This window comes from Miscanthus floridulus, chromosome 4 (genome assembly GCF_019320115.1).
Source record: "Miscanthus floridulus cultivar M001 chromosome 4, ASM1932011v1, whole genome shotgun sequence".
Lineage (NCBI taxonomy): Eukaryota > Viridiplantae > Streptophyta > Magnoliopsida > Poales > Poaceae > Miscanthus > Miscanthus floridulus.
In genome coordinates this window covers 115,901,222-115,914,335 of record NC_089583.1, presented here as the reverse complement: position 1 = coordinate 115,914,335, position 13,114 = coordinate 115,901,222, and the positions used below count along the sequence as shown (strand labels likewise).

General features: G+C 46.2%; 2 protein-coding genes and 2 non-coding genes across 4 annotated transcripts; 1 reads left to right on the top strand and 3 right to left on the bottom strand.

Moving 5' to 3' along the window:
• The first annotated feature begins 7,718 nt into the window (after positions 1-7,718).
• On the top strand, positions 7,719-8,354 carry LOC136549154 (uncharacterized). The gene has a single exon (XM_066540437.1). It carries the CDS (start codon positions 7,719-7,721, stop codon positions 8,352-8,354), a length of 636 nt encoding a protein of 211 aa, XP_066396534.1.
• Positions 8,355-8,714: 360 nt separating this feature from the next.
• On the bottom strand, positions 8,715-13,092 carry LOC136552772 (small ribosomal subunit protein uS4y-like). Its single transcript, XM_066544337.1, has 3 exons — positions 12,943-13,092; positions 11,912-12,293; positions 8,715-9,066 (listed from the first exon to the last, which is right to left on the bottom strand). The coding sequence occupies exons 1-3, from the start codon at positions 12,968-12,970 to the stop codon at positions 8,892-8,894; spliced, it is 585 nt and encodes a 194-aa protein (XP_066400434.1). The 5' UTR covers positions 12,971-13,092; the 3' UTR covers positions 8,715-8,891.
• Positions 9,492-9,580, bottom strand: LOC136553114 (small nucleolar RNA Z162). The gene has a single exon (XR_010783022.1). It is a non-coding gene; the product is annotated as a small nucleolar RNA Z162 (small nucleolar RNA).
• On the bottom strand, positions 11,541-11,631 carry LOC136553112 (small nucleolar RNA Z161/Z228). Its single transcript, XR_010783020.1, has one exon. It is a non-coding gene; the product is annotated as a small nucleolar RNA Z161/Z228 (small nucleolar RNA).
• Positions 13,093-13,114: the final 22 nt, after the last annotated feature.

The following is a 13,114-nucleotide window of genomic DNA, read 5'->3' as shown; positions in this document are numbered from 1 at the left end:
CTGAGCGAGTTCATCGGTCTAGCAGAGGCGGGCTTACAGGCGAAGGAGGATGACGATGCGTTCTTCACTCAGGCCGCAGCGGCCGCAGATGAAGCGGAGGCCGCTTACTACAGGCGACAGGCAGGTCAGAGCAACGCAGGTGAGTCTAGCCACAGCAATAGAGTTGTAGTAGAGGACTGGTACTCGGATGATGAGTTGCTTACTTAGTATGTTTCAGACTAAGGATTTGGAAGTGCATTTGTCCCTATGTCTACTGTCGGCACGTACTTCTAGTATTATTATGTTGTTTAATGTGGCATAGTATTGAACTTTTTATTATGTGGTTGTTTTCATTATTTATGGTCTCAATATTCCGCTTAATGTTATGGATGTATTGAAATGTGAACACGTGCTGCAAATAAAACCTAACGACGTATGACATTATATAATTCAACATACGAAACACATGAAATGGCATGTGAGAACATGTACCGAACCTGGATACAGAGTTTTCTTTGACTAAACCTAACATGCCTTAGGTAATTAAACCAAACAACAAACACATAGATGTGGTATGTGAATAAGATAAAGGCATCCTAGTAGTGTGGCCACATAGCAAATTATGTTGCACCTTCTCCATAGTAGCCTCCCGTTGTTGTTGGTGGTGGTGGCAGAGGTGGCAGGGGTGATGAGGGAGGCCCCTTGTTCTTGTGGTTAGGGCAGGTGCAATATGGATGATTACAGAGTGCCTCCTGTGAATCGGCACCATTGTTGTTGTCGTCCTGTCTGTCGTCCTTGTAACCACTGCTAACTTCCCTTTCTAGATCGAAGATACGGTCCTGTAGGTAGTAGATGTACTCTGCATGTGGATAAATAGGTCGAGGATCGACCCACCTAGTGAACCCATAGTTTTCTTCAGCCAAGGAAGACTACAATAAGTATGTCGTGTAAGTTATATAGAAGAGGAACATATTGAAGAAACAAATAGTAATAGCAATTACCCATGCTCGCGGGCATTTGAAGAAATGATGACCTCCATCTATTCCCTCGGTGAACATCTGCACTAGATAGTTCTCACCATGCATGCATTTTAGCCACTCTTCTTTCCTTTCATCGTATCCTCTTAGTGGTGCCTCTTTAGTGAAATCACCTTTGCTCTCAACTAGGAACCTCTCATAAAGAGTTTCCTCAAAGAAATCGGGACCAAGAGAACCCTCTCACCTAATGATAGTTCCCTTCCCCTTTCCTCTCCCTCTGGATGACCCTCCAGACATTGGTACTACAACAAAAGAAAATATTGAGGAGTGTTCTTCTTCCTTGTTGTGTGTGTGAACGAGAGAAAATGAGTGGTTATTTATAGGTTGAGAGGAGGAATGGAGGCCTCTCAATGTGCCATGTCAACGATCCGTGTGCCTCTTTACCTCAGCCCTTGGATCAAATAGTCATAAGATGGATGGTGGAGATAGAGTGGAGTTGTGCTTCCTTGCATGCCAGTACTATGTCAGTGATGTACTGATGTGATAAATTGCTCCTGTCCTTTTATCTGAAAAGTCTATTTTTATTGTCTGAAAAGCATAGATTCGTTCACTATTGCTTGGTAACCATAGATTCATCTACAAAACGTATGTACGATACATTTGGATTATACATATTCTAATAAATTTACATTTAATATATGTACTACATTTGTACCTTTTTAGCAGTGTAGTATGATTAATGATTCATGAAAAAAAATCACAAGAGTTTCCCATGTTTTAGGAGCATCCACAGTTACAAACAGAGACATCATTATATATTCCAAATATTTAATCATCCAAGGAGCAAAATGCAACCACAACGAACATCACAACCAACATAATATGTCCTGCATAGTCTAAATAGTCCATAATGTCCATATAGTCCTAAATAGCTACAGAAAAGTAAATACAAAATCCATAATAGTGCATACTAACAACTACCACATCCCTCACTGTCTCCTACTCTTGCCCTTATCCTTGTGACCGAGAGCGCTTGTACCTGGAGTGTAAGGGTCATGTGGACGGCGTCGCCTAGTGCCTACAGGCGGTGTAGGATGAGTCGAGGGAGCATCATGGAGCTAAGAGGGGCCAAGCTCCTCGTGCCTCTTATCCATGTTGTCATCGTCGTCTTCCTTGTCCTCGTCCCCGTCCCCTGTAGCTATTGGGCTAGAGGAACCCAAGCCTCCTCTGCCTGTGGAAGGAACGTACATGTCTTGCGTCATGTCTATCCTGCAACCACAATGACCAGCCGCACATGCGTAGACGATGTGACAGCCTCTGTTGTACAAAATTATGTTAACTGAAAGAATCTAACGTATTAATGATATGTTTGAAAGAATATTTTTAATCTTACGTCCAGGAAGCTAAGCATGTAGTCGTCCCTGACTCTTAGCCGAATGCGCTCAATCTCTTCTACTGAGCATTTGAGTGTATTGCCCTGCAACAAAGTTCTCAGTAATAATACTTCTAAACAGATAGCAATAGGTTTTGTTTTCTTTTGTACAAGAATCTAACATATTATAAGGGTGATACGACTCGAAGCTGGTACTAACTAAAATAGATAACTCCTAATGTCGGTCCAAGAATGCCTAATGTACTGTTGTGCAACTTAACGTAGCAAAATAAGGCAATTGGCTTACCACTCTGTCCAAGATCGGTCCTGCCTTCCTACACGAATCGATTGGTCGTACACCGTGTCTTTATCGTCGGAGGACTCGATGTTGGCGTAGTCATCTTCTGTCCACTGTACCCTCAGCCTGCAATGTGTCGCACGCTGGTACCAAGCTTGGTACCACCTGAACTCACGATTCGTGTGCGGCTCGTTGTTATCGTCCATGTTGTCGTGCATCTCCTCCCATTGCTCAATGAAGGACTGGTGGTGCCTCTCCTAGTCAAAAATCTTCTTGTTCTTCTGATAATCCAACCTACACGTATGTCATCGTTACTTGAATCCATATACATGTCACCATATTAATAAAAATGGACCATCACGAGACATTTGAAATATCAAAACACCTACTTGTGTAAGTCAACGCCAGTCGAGAATAGAGCCATAGGCCAAAGCTGTCTCACTCCAAATTGGCATGCAACCCTATCTGACAGGTGAAACTCAACAGCATAGAAGCATATTAGAGGGCACCTCATCCTATAGAAGTCATCGTCGAACCCACAAACGTTGCTCAACTGAAAAGGATGTGCGCCCTCTCCACCGTACGGCTCCCACTCCACCTGCAACTTGTCCAAACAAGATGTTAGATGGTATACTAATCCTTTTCAAACCAGTATGAAAAATAAAATTTACTTACACTAGACATCGTCAGCGTGTCTAGCTCGTTCGTGAACTCAATGTACGCCTGATCTAACCTCACGTACAGAACCCTGACCTGGTCCCAAAGGTACGCCCACGTCGGCTGCCGACTTGGAGGCTGACCTTGGAACCACTCACGATGAGCTAGAACCTCTGGACGGCCAACTGGAAGACGAGCCCACAGCCACAGTTGTAATAGATACACGCATCCACCAAGTGACGTGTTGGACGAAGACCGACGACACCCCTCGCACAGCTGCCAGTATAGAAAACACAAGACTGTAGAGCCCCAGCTGTAGTGACCCGCCTGGTCCCAGTCACTGAGGTAGTGGACCCACATCCAGGACGCACTGTCACCTGTGGCATCGGGGAAGAGAACACGGGCAAACAGGTGTAGGATCCACGCTCTGCAGTAGTACCCAACTGTCTCCTCATCTGCCTCCTCGGGGCACTATGCAAACTCTTCCCATAGCCAGGAGATGAGAACTCTAGGAGTGTGAGCCCCTTGCTCGCCAAGATCACGCCCAAGGAAGGCCTCCACTTGTGCTCTCCAGCCCTATGACCTACACTGCCCGGTGACTGGGTTGCCGTGAACCCTTAGGCCTAACATCTTCTGACAGTCCTGAAGTGTGACTGTCATCTTCCCGAAAGGTAGGTGGAAGCTGTGAGTCTCTGGCTGCCACCTATATTTAAGACAAAGCAAGATTACTTGTCAAAAAGTCAATCGCATGAACAAATAGCCATGAATGGAGGCAATGATTCAATTTAATACCTGTCAACCAACGTAGTTATGGCCGCTGAATTGAACTTGGGCAACCAACGATGAACATGAAAAGAGATGACATCCAGGCCAGTTCTTTGCAGGAAAGGAGTGTACCTGTCGTCGTACCGCATGTCCAAGAACCCACTATAGGTTCTAGGACGAAGGAGCGGAAGGTCCTGCATCGAATAAAACACAGTCTCCTGTTACTTCACGAACACATGTACGCTCACCAAATTTTGAACAAAAGTTATAGATTATTATCTGCCCCAGCGCTATGAGACGTCCTCGGTGGGTTGCCTCGTATGTCGGGTCGAGCAGGTGGAATAGCGCCATCCTAGAAAAAAAGTGAATGAATTAGAATTTCAATATACAATGAAACATAAACTTATATATAAGTAATTGACACAAATACAAGCATAAATTGAGACATGCATAATTAATTAAATAAATACGACAAATATAAAATAATAAAATCAACCAATAGTCGCACCTCACTAATCTGCCAATGGCAACTTCGTGAATTGTGGCCAAGTCTACCGCACTCGTACTGCTCGGGGTCAGTAACAAATGGAGTTCCTCTCCCATGCCTCGTTCTTCCGGGTATCTGATCCATAACCATCTTGTGCCTCGTCCTCTGCCTTGATCCACGCTTGTTCCAACGATAAGCTGGATCCGCAATATACTTCGGCCCATCATATGGAGGCCACTCTCTAGGGTCCCAGAAAGGCACGAAGCGGGGGCTCTATGTGTGCACGAGTGTGTCGACACTGAACTCGTGAGGTATCCTCCTCTCGATATTATAGTTACGATACCTAGCTGCTGCCACCAAATGAGAACATAGAAAGTGGTACTGCCTTGGTTTACCACAAGTGCATTTGAAATCTTGGAGGACAACCACATGGATCCTCGACTCTCGGACCTCACTGTCGGACGTTGTACCACCCCTATGCTCGACCTGATAAGTCCCTGTGGCGTGGTCAAAGCATGTAACCTCATGTGTGTCAGCCCTTTCTCTTACCTTCTCTAGGTGTGCCTTTGGTTTCAGAGCCCATATCTCTCCATCACTCCATAACTACAATGCATGGGCGTGTCTATCGTTTAACCAGGCAACAAGCTTATAGAAGGTGAATTGAACGATTGCATTCACGAGCATACCACATATCCCAATAGCAACTTATTGAATGACTCCGCCATGTTGCTGCACTGAAACTCGTACCTCTATCCACCGACGTCGTGAGCTCTCGTCTATTTCTCTAAATCCCTTATCAAACCTGTGAGCCATTGTCTACCTTCTGCATTTGATGCGGTTCTGACCTGCTCCAACTTTTCCTAAAAGTACTTGTCATCAAGCTGTCGAGCAGCCTCCTGGAATAGATCAAAGTTATCCTTCACACTATCCTTCCAGAGTAGATTCTCGGAAAGGTGCCGAGTACACCAATGATGGTGCAAAGGTGCATACCCCTCTATCTGCTCTCGCACGGCATTAAGTATGCCCTAGTGCCTATCAGATATGATGCCAACCTCCCTCCCATGCCCAACCATGTGTATCTGGACTAGCCTCAAGAACCATCCCCAACTATCATTGTTCGTTCTCCTTCTTAACCAAAGCAAATGCCAAAGAAACTAACTTGTTGTTCGCGTCACAGGATATGGCTATAAAAAGTGTGCCCTGGTATTTGCCAATCAAGAACGTACCATCAATGGAGAAGACGGGACGACAGTGCCTAAAGGCCTCGACACACTGAGGAAAGCACTAGAAAGCATGGAAGAATATCTGCCTCCCATCCTTCTATGCATTTGGTTTTGGGATGTACTCATAATGCATGTTTGGATTCATCGCTTTGATTGCATTGAAAAGAATTGGTAGCTGCTCATACCCATCCTCCCAGTCCCCATATATCATCTTTCACGCTCGCTGCTTAGCCCTCCATGCTTTACCATAAGTTATCGCATAATCTTCATACAACGCCTCAACGGTCCTGATAATTGTCCTCACCTTCATGTTGGGTTCTCCCTACAAAATTCCCATCAACCGCTTGGTAATAAGAGTAGATGTCAACTATCGATGCCTCAGTGTCAGCTTATGGTTAGTATAATTGTGTGGCCCAACAACTTTTGTGATCTTCCAATTTCCGATGACCTGTTGCTTTCTTGCACAAACCCTCCATGGGCAGCGTTCCTTGTCACACACAACTGTGTAACGGCGCTCCGTGTATGAATGCAATACCTTGTAAGGTCTCTTTCGTATCACTGCAAAAGCCTGCAACCACCTCTTCAAAGCAGGGAGGTCATTGAACACCCTTCTATTCTCAATTACCATGTTAGGATCAGCCTCAGGAGCTTCTAGGAGCTCATCATCACATCCTTCTGCAAACACCTGATCAGAATGAGCAAGATCGCTGAACTCGTGAACTCTAGGATCACGGCGGCCAGGAAAGATACGCCTCAACATCTCAACATCACTATCTGTCAGCTCTCCAATAGGGCGATCATCACCAGAATCAAGAGCCCTAGCCATCTCATATGGCTCCAAATCATGCATAATTTCAACACTATTGGAGCCATGGAATCCATCTCCAAAGTACACTTGCGCAGCAACAGGGGGCACATCCACATTCTCAAGAATGTCTCCTACAACATAAGTAGAGAAATGAGGAAAGAAATAAAAAAATAGATGTAAGGAATGGAGTAAGCTCCTAAAAACCATGCGGTTAAGATACTTATTCGGATGATTATGTGTCAAAGGGATCTCATGAGGAGGATCTGCCATAGAAACATGAGTCTGACAACCATCTCCAACTACCGCATTGGAGGCAGATTGAGCATCGAGAACCGTAGGTGCAATCTCCACATGCATATAAGGTTCTGGAATGGGAGGGTCGATGTGTGCCTGCTGATCCATTGCTGGGGAAAACCCATGAGGGATGGGATCAACTAACACCCGACGCACAACCACGTCCAAACATTGCAGGTGGCTCTTCATAGCTGATCTCACATAGTTCTCCCACTGATCCGCACAACCAATTAAGATCATTCGCCTGAAGATGTTGGGAGGAGAACCTAGGTGCAGTACACCATCAACTGCAATGCCATCATCTCCAAGGCAATGCAGCTCCTCCCGAGCCCTTGCAACCATCTCACTAAATGAAGGCCTATCATTGAATAGCACAGGCACGCTTTGCATGTCAACAAACTTAACATATCTATAGCGATCGCTTTCAATGGTGCCTCCTTGATATATGGTCACTAGATTGTCCATCTAGTTCAAACACGTAACCAAACACTTGTCCTTTAGTCCAAATTAGACGATAGATAGTATCTAACAAGTACTTTCTAACTACAAACTAAGTAAATAAGATAATAACTATATATATATATATACAGTGTACTCACTAAATAGCTAGATCATATTTAGTTAACTAAATATGTAACTACATATCTAAGTAGCTATCTAACTATATCTATGTACCTATGTATCTATGTTTCTATCTATCTACATATATATCTTACTAGATCACTAACTAAATCAACTACCTGAGTCATCACATTAACTAGTAAATAACAAATGCCAACTAAGTAGGTACATTGCATATTCATAATTTTTACCTTTCCAACGACTGATCCGCGGACGTCGACGGAGTCGCAGCGGACGATGGGCGTAGGTCACGCCGACGATCTGGGCCGGCGGTGGCACGGCCGGCCGCTGCAAGTGGCGGGTTCGACGGTGGCACGGCCGACGACAGCGGTGGCGCACGGCGGGCGCGGGATGCCCGGGGCTCCGCGCGGCGAGTTTGGCTCGACGGGCGCGGGAGGCACGGCGGCCGCGGCCAAGGCCGCGGTGGAGGGCGGCAAGGCGGGGCGAGGCCAAGGCGAGGAGAGGGCGCGGCGTGGGCGCAGGAACCGGCGAGGGGACCGGGGCGTGGGTGGAGGGGCGCGGGCCTCCGCGCGGCGGGGCGGCCAGCAGCGGGCACGGCGCGGCGCGGCCGCAGGGCGCGGGCCGTCCGCGGTGGCGCGGCGTGGGGCGGGCGAGGGCGGCCGATGGAGGCGCGTGCGCGTGCGGCGACGAAGCTCAGCTCTGCTAGGGCGAGAGAGGGAGAGGAAGAGAGGGGCGGGGCCCATAGGTAATAAAGGCTCGGCGACATTCACTCTGGCGCCGAACTGCGCCGAGCTCGACGCCAGAGTAACTGGTGCCGAGCTCGGCGCCCATGTCACGCCCAAGAGCTCGGCGCCAGGGACGCTGACGCCGAGACGTGTTAGCTCGGCGCCAGCATCAATGACGCCGAGCTAAGGGTCCATATTCTAAAATCTTTTCTCCAGGGATCTATTTGTGAGAAACTTTTAAAAAAAGAGCTAAAATATAAAAAAACCGCATAGGCGATACTGAATACCTTATACGATCTTGCGTGGAACCAAACAAAAATGCAAACTGATTATCTACGATCTTGCGTAGAACCAAACAAAATGCAAACTGATTATCCTGTAATCATTGCCCCATGGATCACATGCCATTTACGTTTGCGGTATCATTTTATGAATCAAACAGCACCAGAGAACGAGAAGTTGGAATACCAACTTGATTCAGACATTCAGTGTTAAACATAGGATGCCAGACGAGCAAATAGCCACGCAAACCAGAATACACAATTCATGGTGTCCAGATATTGTGCCAATGCTTGAAATTAAACAAGAGTGTCAGTAGTGTGCTGCAAAATTGTCTACCATCGTAGGATTTCTGAATTCATCAAGACCACAAAAACTCAGGCACAACACCTAAAGTGTCCATCTCACACTTCAACCAATTGCTGTTGCAAAATCCTACATGGCACTACTCATCGTCCTCCTCACCATCACCGCCACCGCCTGAGGCCTTCTTCTGGTTCTTCCGCTTCACCCTTCCAGCAGGACCGCCGCCGAGAGGGCTGGTGAGGGAGAAGTCGATGTGCTTCTCTGATTCGACCCTGACCATGAACGAGGGGATGTTGACAAGCTGCCTTCCCACCCTGTGAAAATACAATGTTAGATCAAGGAGAAAAAAGGTTGTAAATTCAAGTTGCTAAACTGAGCTTGTTTGTCAATCTACCAAGCTATGACAAGGATTTAAAGCATCCCCATGATAACAGTTAACAAATAGTTTGGTCTTTTTCATAAGCACAACAGGACTAATTCAGTGATACATGTCACAAAACATCACATTCCCTAAAACAGATACATGCAAGGCACTCTATTTTACTAGAACAGGCAAAGCAATGAATTGTCTACACTAACCACATGAATGAAAGTTACGACCGAGTCTGACAGGTTTGAGCATGGCCAGAACAAGACACTCCAAATTAATTAGAAACCAAAGAATCTGAAGGAAATATGACAACATAATCACACATTGAATGGACAAAAGAAACAGAAACATGTTACTTGAACATCCAATGGGGCACTCAGAATGAAAAAGGATAAAAGAATCATTGACCATCTGGCCTCGGAGATACATTAGCAAAATTAACTCCTCATTGTGCCCAACAAAACATAGAAATACATGCATATACATCCGAAGCAACATGGCAGGATGCAACCAAATTTTTTTTTGCAAAAGTACAGGGAGCTAATGGACTTGTGATCCAGATGATTGAACCGAATTTTCAATATAACAAAATTTGTTACCATAGTTTTCAAGGCGACAAGGCGAGACGTGGCGAGCCACTCATTTGAGTCGCCTAGGCAATCATAAGGCGAGGCAAGGCGACGCCATATGTCCAAGGCAAGAGAATGGAGAAGGGGTAAAAAAGAAAAATGAAAAAGTAAAAGAAGAAGGACAAGGAACATAAAAGGCCCAGTCGCAGACAGCCCATAAAAGCCCTCCCCAACTATCCTGAACTATCTAGGGCTGCCACTGCTCCTCTCCAAGTGCTTCTTCTCCCTCTCGAACACCTTCTCAGTATCCACTGCTGGAGCCGCCTCCTTCCAGATCTCCTCTCCCCTTCCTCACTGCTGTTGTCGCCCCCTGTTAGATCTCCCCTCCCCTTCCTCACTGCTGCTGCCGCCCTCCTTCTAGATCCCTGTGTGAGATCCCCTGTTGTTGCCATTCAAGAGCCCCTCCCAGATCTGCTGGGGAGCAGAGTGGGCGGGGATGGGAGCAGAGCTGATGGGGATGGGAGGAGAGATTAGTGGTTAGCCTTGCCTGGTCCTCCTCCAGTTCTTCCTATGTCTCCTCCCTCCCCTGCTCCCTCATTTTGCTGGTTTTGGTCGTGGCGTCGAGGACAACCAGACTTTTTTCAGCGCCTGGACGACTAGGCGATGACTAGGCGACGACTTAAAAACTATGTTTGTTACCCTTAACAAGAAACCTAAAAAAAGGGCGTACCCAGTGCAGAGAGCTCCCGCTCTGTGCGGGGTCTGGAGAAGGGTGTTAGTGGCAAGCCTTACCCTCGCCTGTGCAATGCGAGGAGATCGCGACTCGAACCCGGGACCTTCCTGTCACAGGCGGTAAGACTCTACAGCTTGCACCAGGCTTAACAAGAAACCTACATTAACAAATAAAAAATGAAGGATGAAAGGCTGTTAAAACAATATACTGTATCACAGACTCCAAACGTTATGGCGGGAGTAAATAGGAAACTAGAGTTATGACGACAGACCCTTGAGTCTAAAGGTTTTAGATTGAGCAAAACTAAAACCGAATACATGAGATGCGACTTTGGCAGAGTTGTACAGGAAGAGGGAGATATGAGTTTGGAAGGTCAAGTAGTGGCTAAGAAGGATACATTTCGGTATCTGGGATCGATGCTACAGAGGGATGGAGATATTGATGCGGACGTTAGCCATAGAATCAAAGTAGGGTGGATCAAGTGGCGACAAGCTTCTGGCATTCTCTGTGACAAGAGGGTACCACAAAAGCTAAAAGGCAAGTTCTATAGAACAACGATTAGACCGGCTATGTTGTATGGAGCAGAATGTTGGCCTACAAAGATTCGACATGTTCAACAACTGAGTGTTGCTGAAATGCGTATGTTGCGATGGATTTGCGGCCACACAAGAATAGACCGAGTTCGGAACGATGATATACGCGATCGCCTAGAGGTAGCACCAATTGAAGAAAAGCTTGTCCAACATCGGTTGAGGTGATTTGGCCATGTTCAAAGGAGACCTCCAGAGGCACCAGTGCATTGTGGATATACCTAGAGATCTATGTTTGAATAGGAGTACTTAGAAAACAGCTATTGAAGTGCCGAACCGTGACTTTGGGCTCTTGGTGGGTTTCAACTCTAGCCTACCCCAACTTGCTTAGGACTGAAAGGCTATGTTGTTGTTGTTGTTGTACAGACTCCAAACATTCAGTGTCTTGTCATCAGGATTACTCATTTTTACACTGGGGAAGACAGAGCAAGGACCTCACTACAGTAAACACGAACCATAGAGAGAAGGCAAGGGTCACACAAAACTATTCATTATGGTAGCAGGTAAAAGAATAAAATGTAACCAAGGGCATCAGAGAAACATGACTGCAACATTACACACAAAGTGTCTCAGACGACCGTCGTGAGAATTGCACATGGTTTTTCATCATATGGCCCATCCAAGATCAAGTGCGGCTTTACAACTAACATACAACCAGCAGAGCAAAACATGAAGAAATTGGGCGCAAACTGGAACAGTATATTGCAAATTCATAACTAACATTGGAAATGTTCAAGGAATGCCACAACTCCAAGGAAAAGAAGACATCTATATACAAAGAAAACCTAGGAACTGCTCAGACCCACAATTACCAACTTTCACTCTTTGTGAGCATTTTACGATACATCTGAAATTGATGCACAATTGGGGGGGGTCAGGAGCATATAATAAACAAACCTGATGTGGCGCTGCCTGATGAGGACACGAGCATGGTGGATGGACTTGGCCATGCCATTCTTGAAGACGATGGTCTGGAGGCGGCGCTGGAGGAAGTTCTCAACAGTAAGGGCAAGCACGTAATCGAGCTTGTTCTGTCCCTCACCAAGGAGACCATATCGGTTCATGCGGCGGAGGAGCGCCTCACCCTCAAAGATACGGCGTGGGTTCTTCTCATCCAGGGTGAGCAGCTCCCTGGCTGCATTTCTGATTCGGCTCAGGGCATACTGCACGCGCCACAGCTCACGCTTGCACCGCAGCCCATACTCACCAACCAGCTTCAGCTCAGCATCTAGGCGCTCCTTCTCATACGGACGCCTTGGCTTCTTGAAAGTCTTCCCATCTGCAACATGCAACAACATCATAAGCTACTGATAGCACTACAAAAATTAGCTTTGGAAAATAACTGAGATGGTATCTGTAGCAACTAACCTGTCACTATCAGTGAATAAAAGATTTCTGTTCTACTTTCGAGTATTTAAAACACAACTAGAGCCTATACTAAATGGTGCTAATAATCAGCGTCGGGTTGACTGGTTGAGCAATAACAAAAATTGCGACAACTGTCTAAGGACATTGTCTGATACTATTTGCTTTTAAAGAGTACTAAACTAGTACAAAGCTTGTTATTTTGAATTCTGACCTAGCATCAGTTCACCCCTATATACAGACAGTTTTCAAACCACATGCATATCCACACAATCAATTCACCTAAGGGCAATCCACCATACTTTGGGCTTGACGGATCAAAGCAAAGCCGAAAGGTATTGTTCGACCATCCGAAATGTTACTATTAAGCGTATCCCAAAGGAATATTCATCACTATATATACTGCACATGGTAAGCATTTCCCCAACACTACTGGTGGAATAATCTAGAGAACCTCAAGGAAATAACAGACAGCACGAGCTGGATCGATCTAGATATCTACTGTACGTCTATGGAAGTCACAAGGCAACACGCATACAATGCAGTGGAAGAGGGGATCTTACAGTTGCGGTAGAAGCTAACATGCACCATGGCTGCCGCGGCAGGGTGGCGCGGTTGGTCGTCGAGGTGCCGCCGCTGGTCGTCGAGGTGCCGCCGCCGGAGGAAGTGTGAGAGACGGAGGCGGGGGTGGAAGACGAGATCTTATAAGGGATGTAAACCCTAGCTTTGATTAGA

Bases quoted from the DNA above. Each gene is read 5' to 3' on its own strand.
- LOC136552772 (XM_066544337.1), bottom strand. From the start codon at position 12,970: ATGGTGCATGTTAGCTTCTACCGCAACT. The intron at 12,294-12,942 runs GTAAGATCCCCT...TGCATGTTGCAG, and splicing joins TGTTAGCTTCTACCGCAACT to ATGGGAAGACTTTCAAGAAG. The intron at 9,067-11,911 runs GTTTGTTTATTA...GTATTTTCACAG, and splicing joins ATCAGGCAGCGCCACATCAG to GGTGGGAAGGCAGCTTGTCA.
- LOC136549154 (XM_066540437.1), top strand. From the start codon at position 7,719: ATGGGCGTAGGTCACGCCGACGATCTGGGCCGGCGGTGGCACGGCCGG.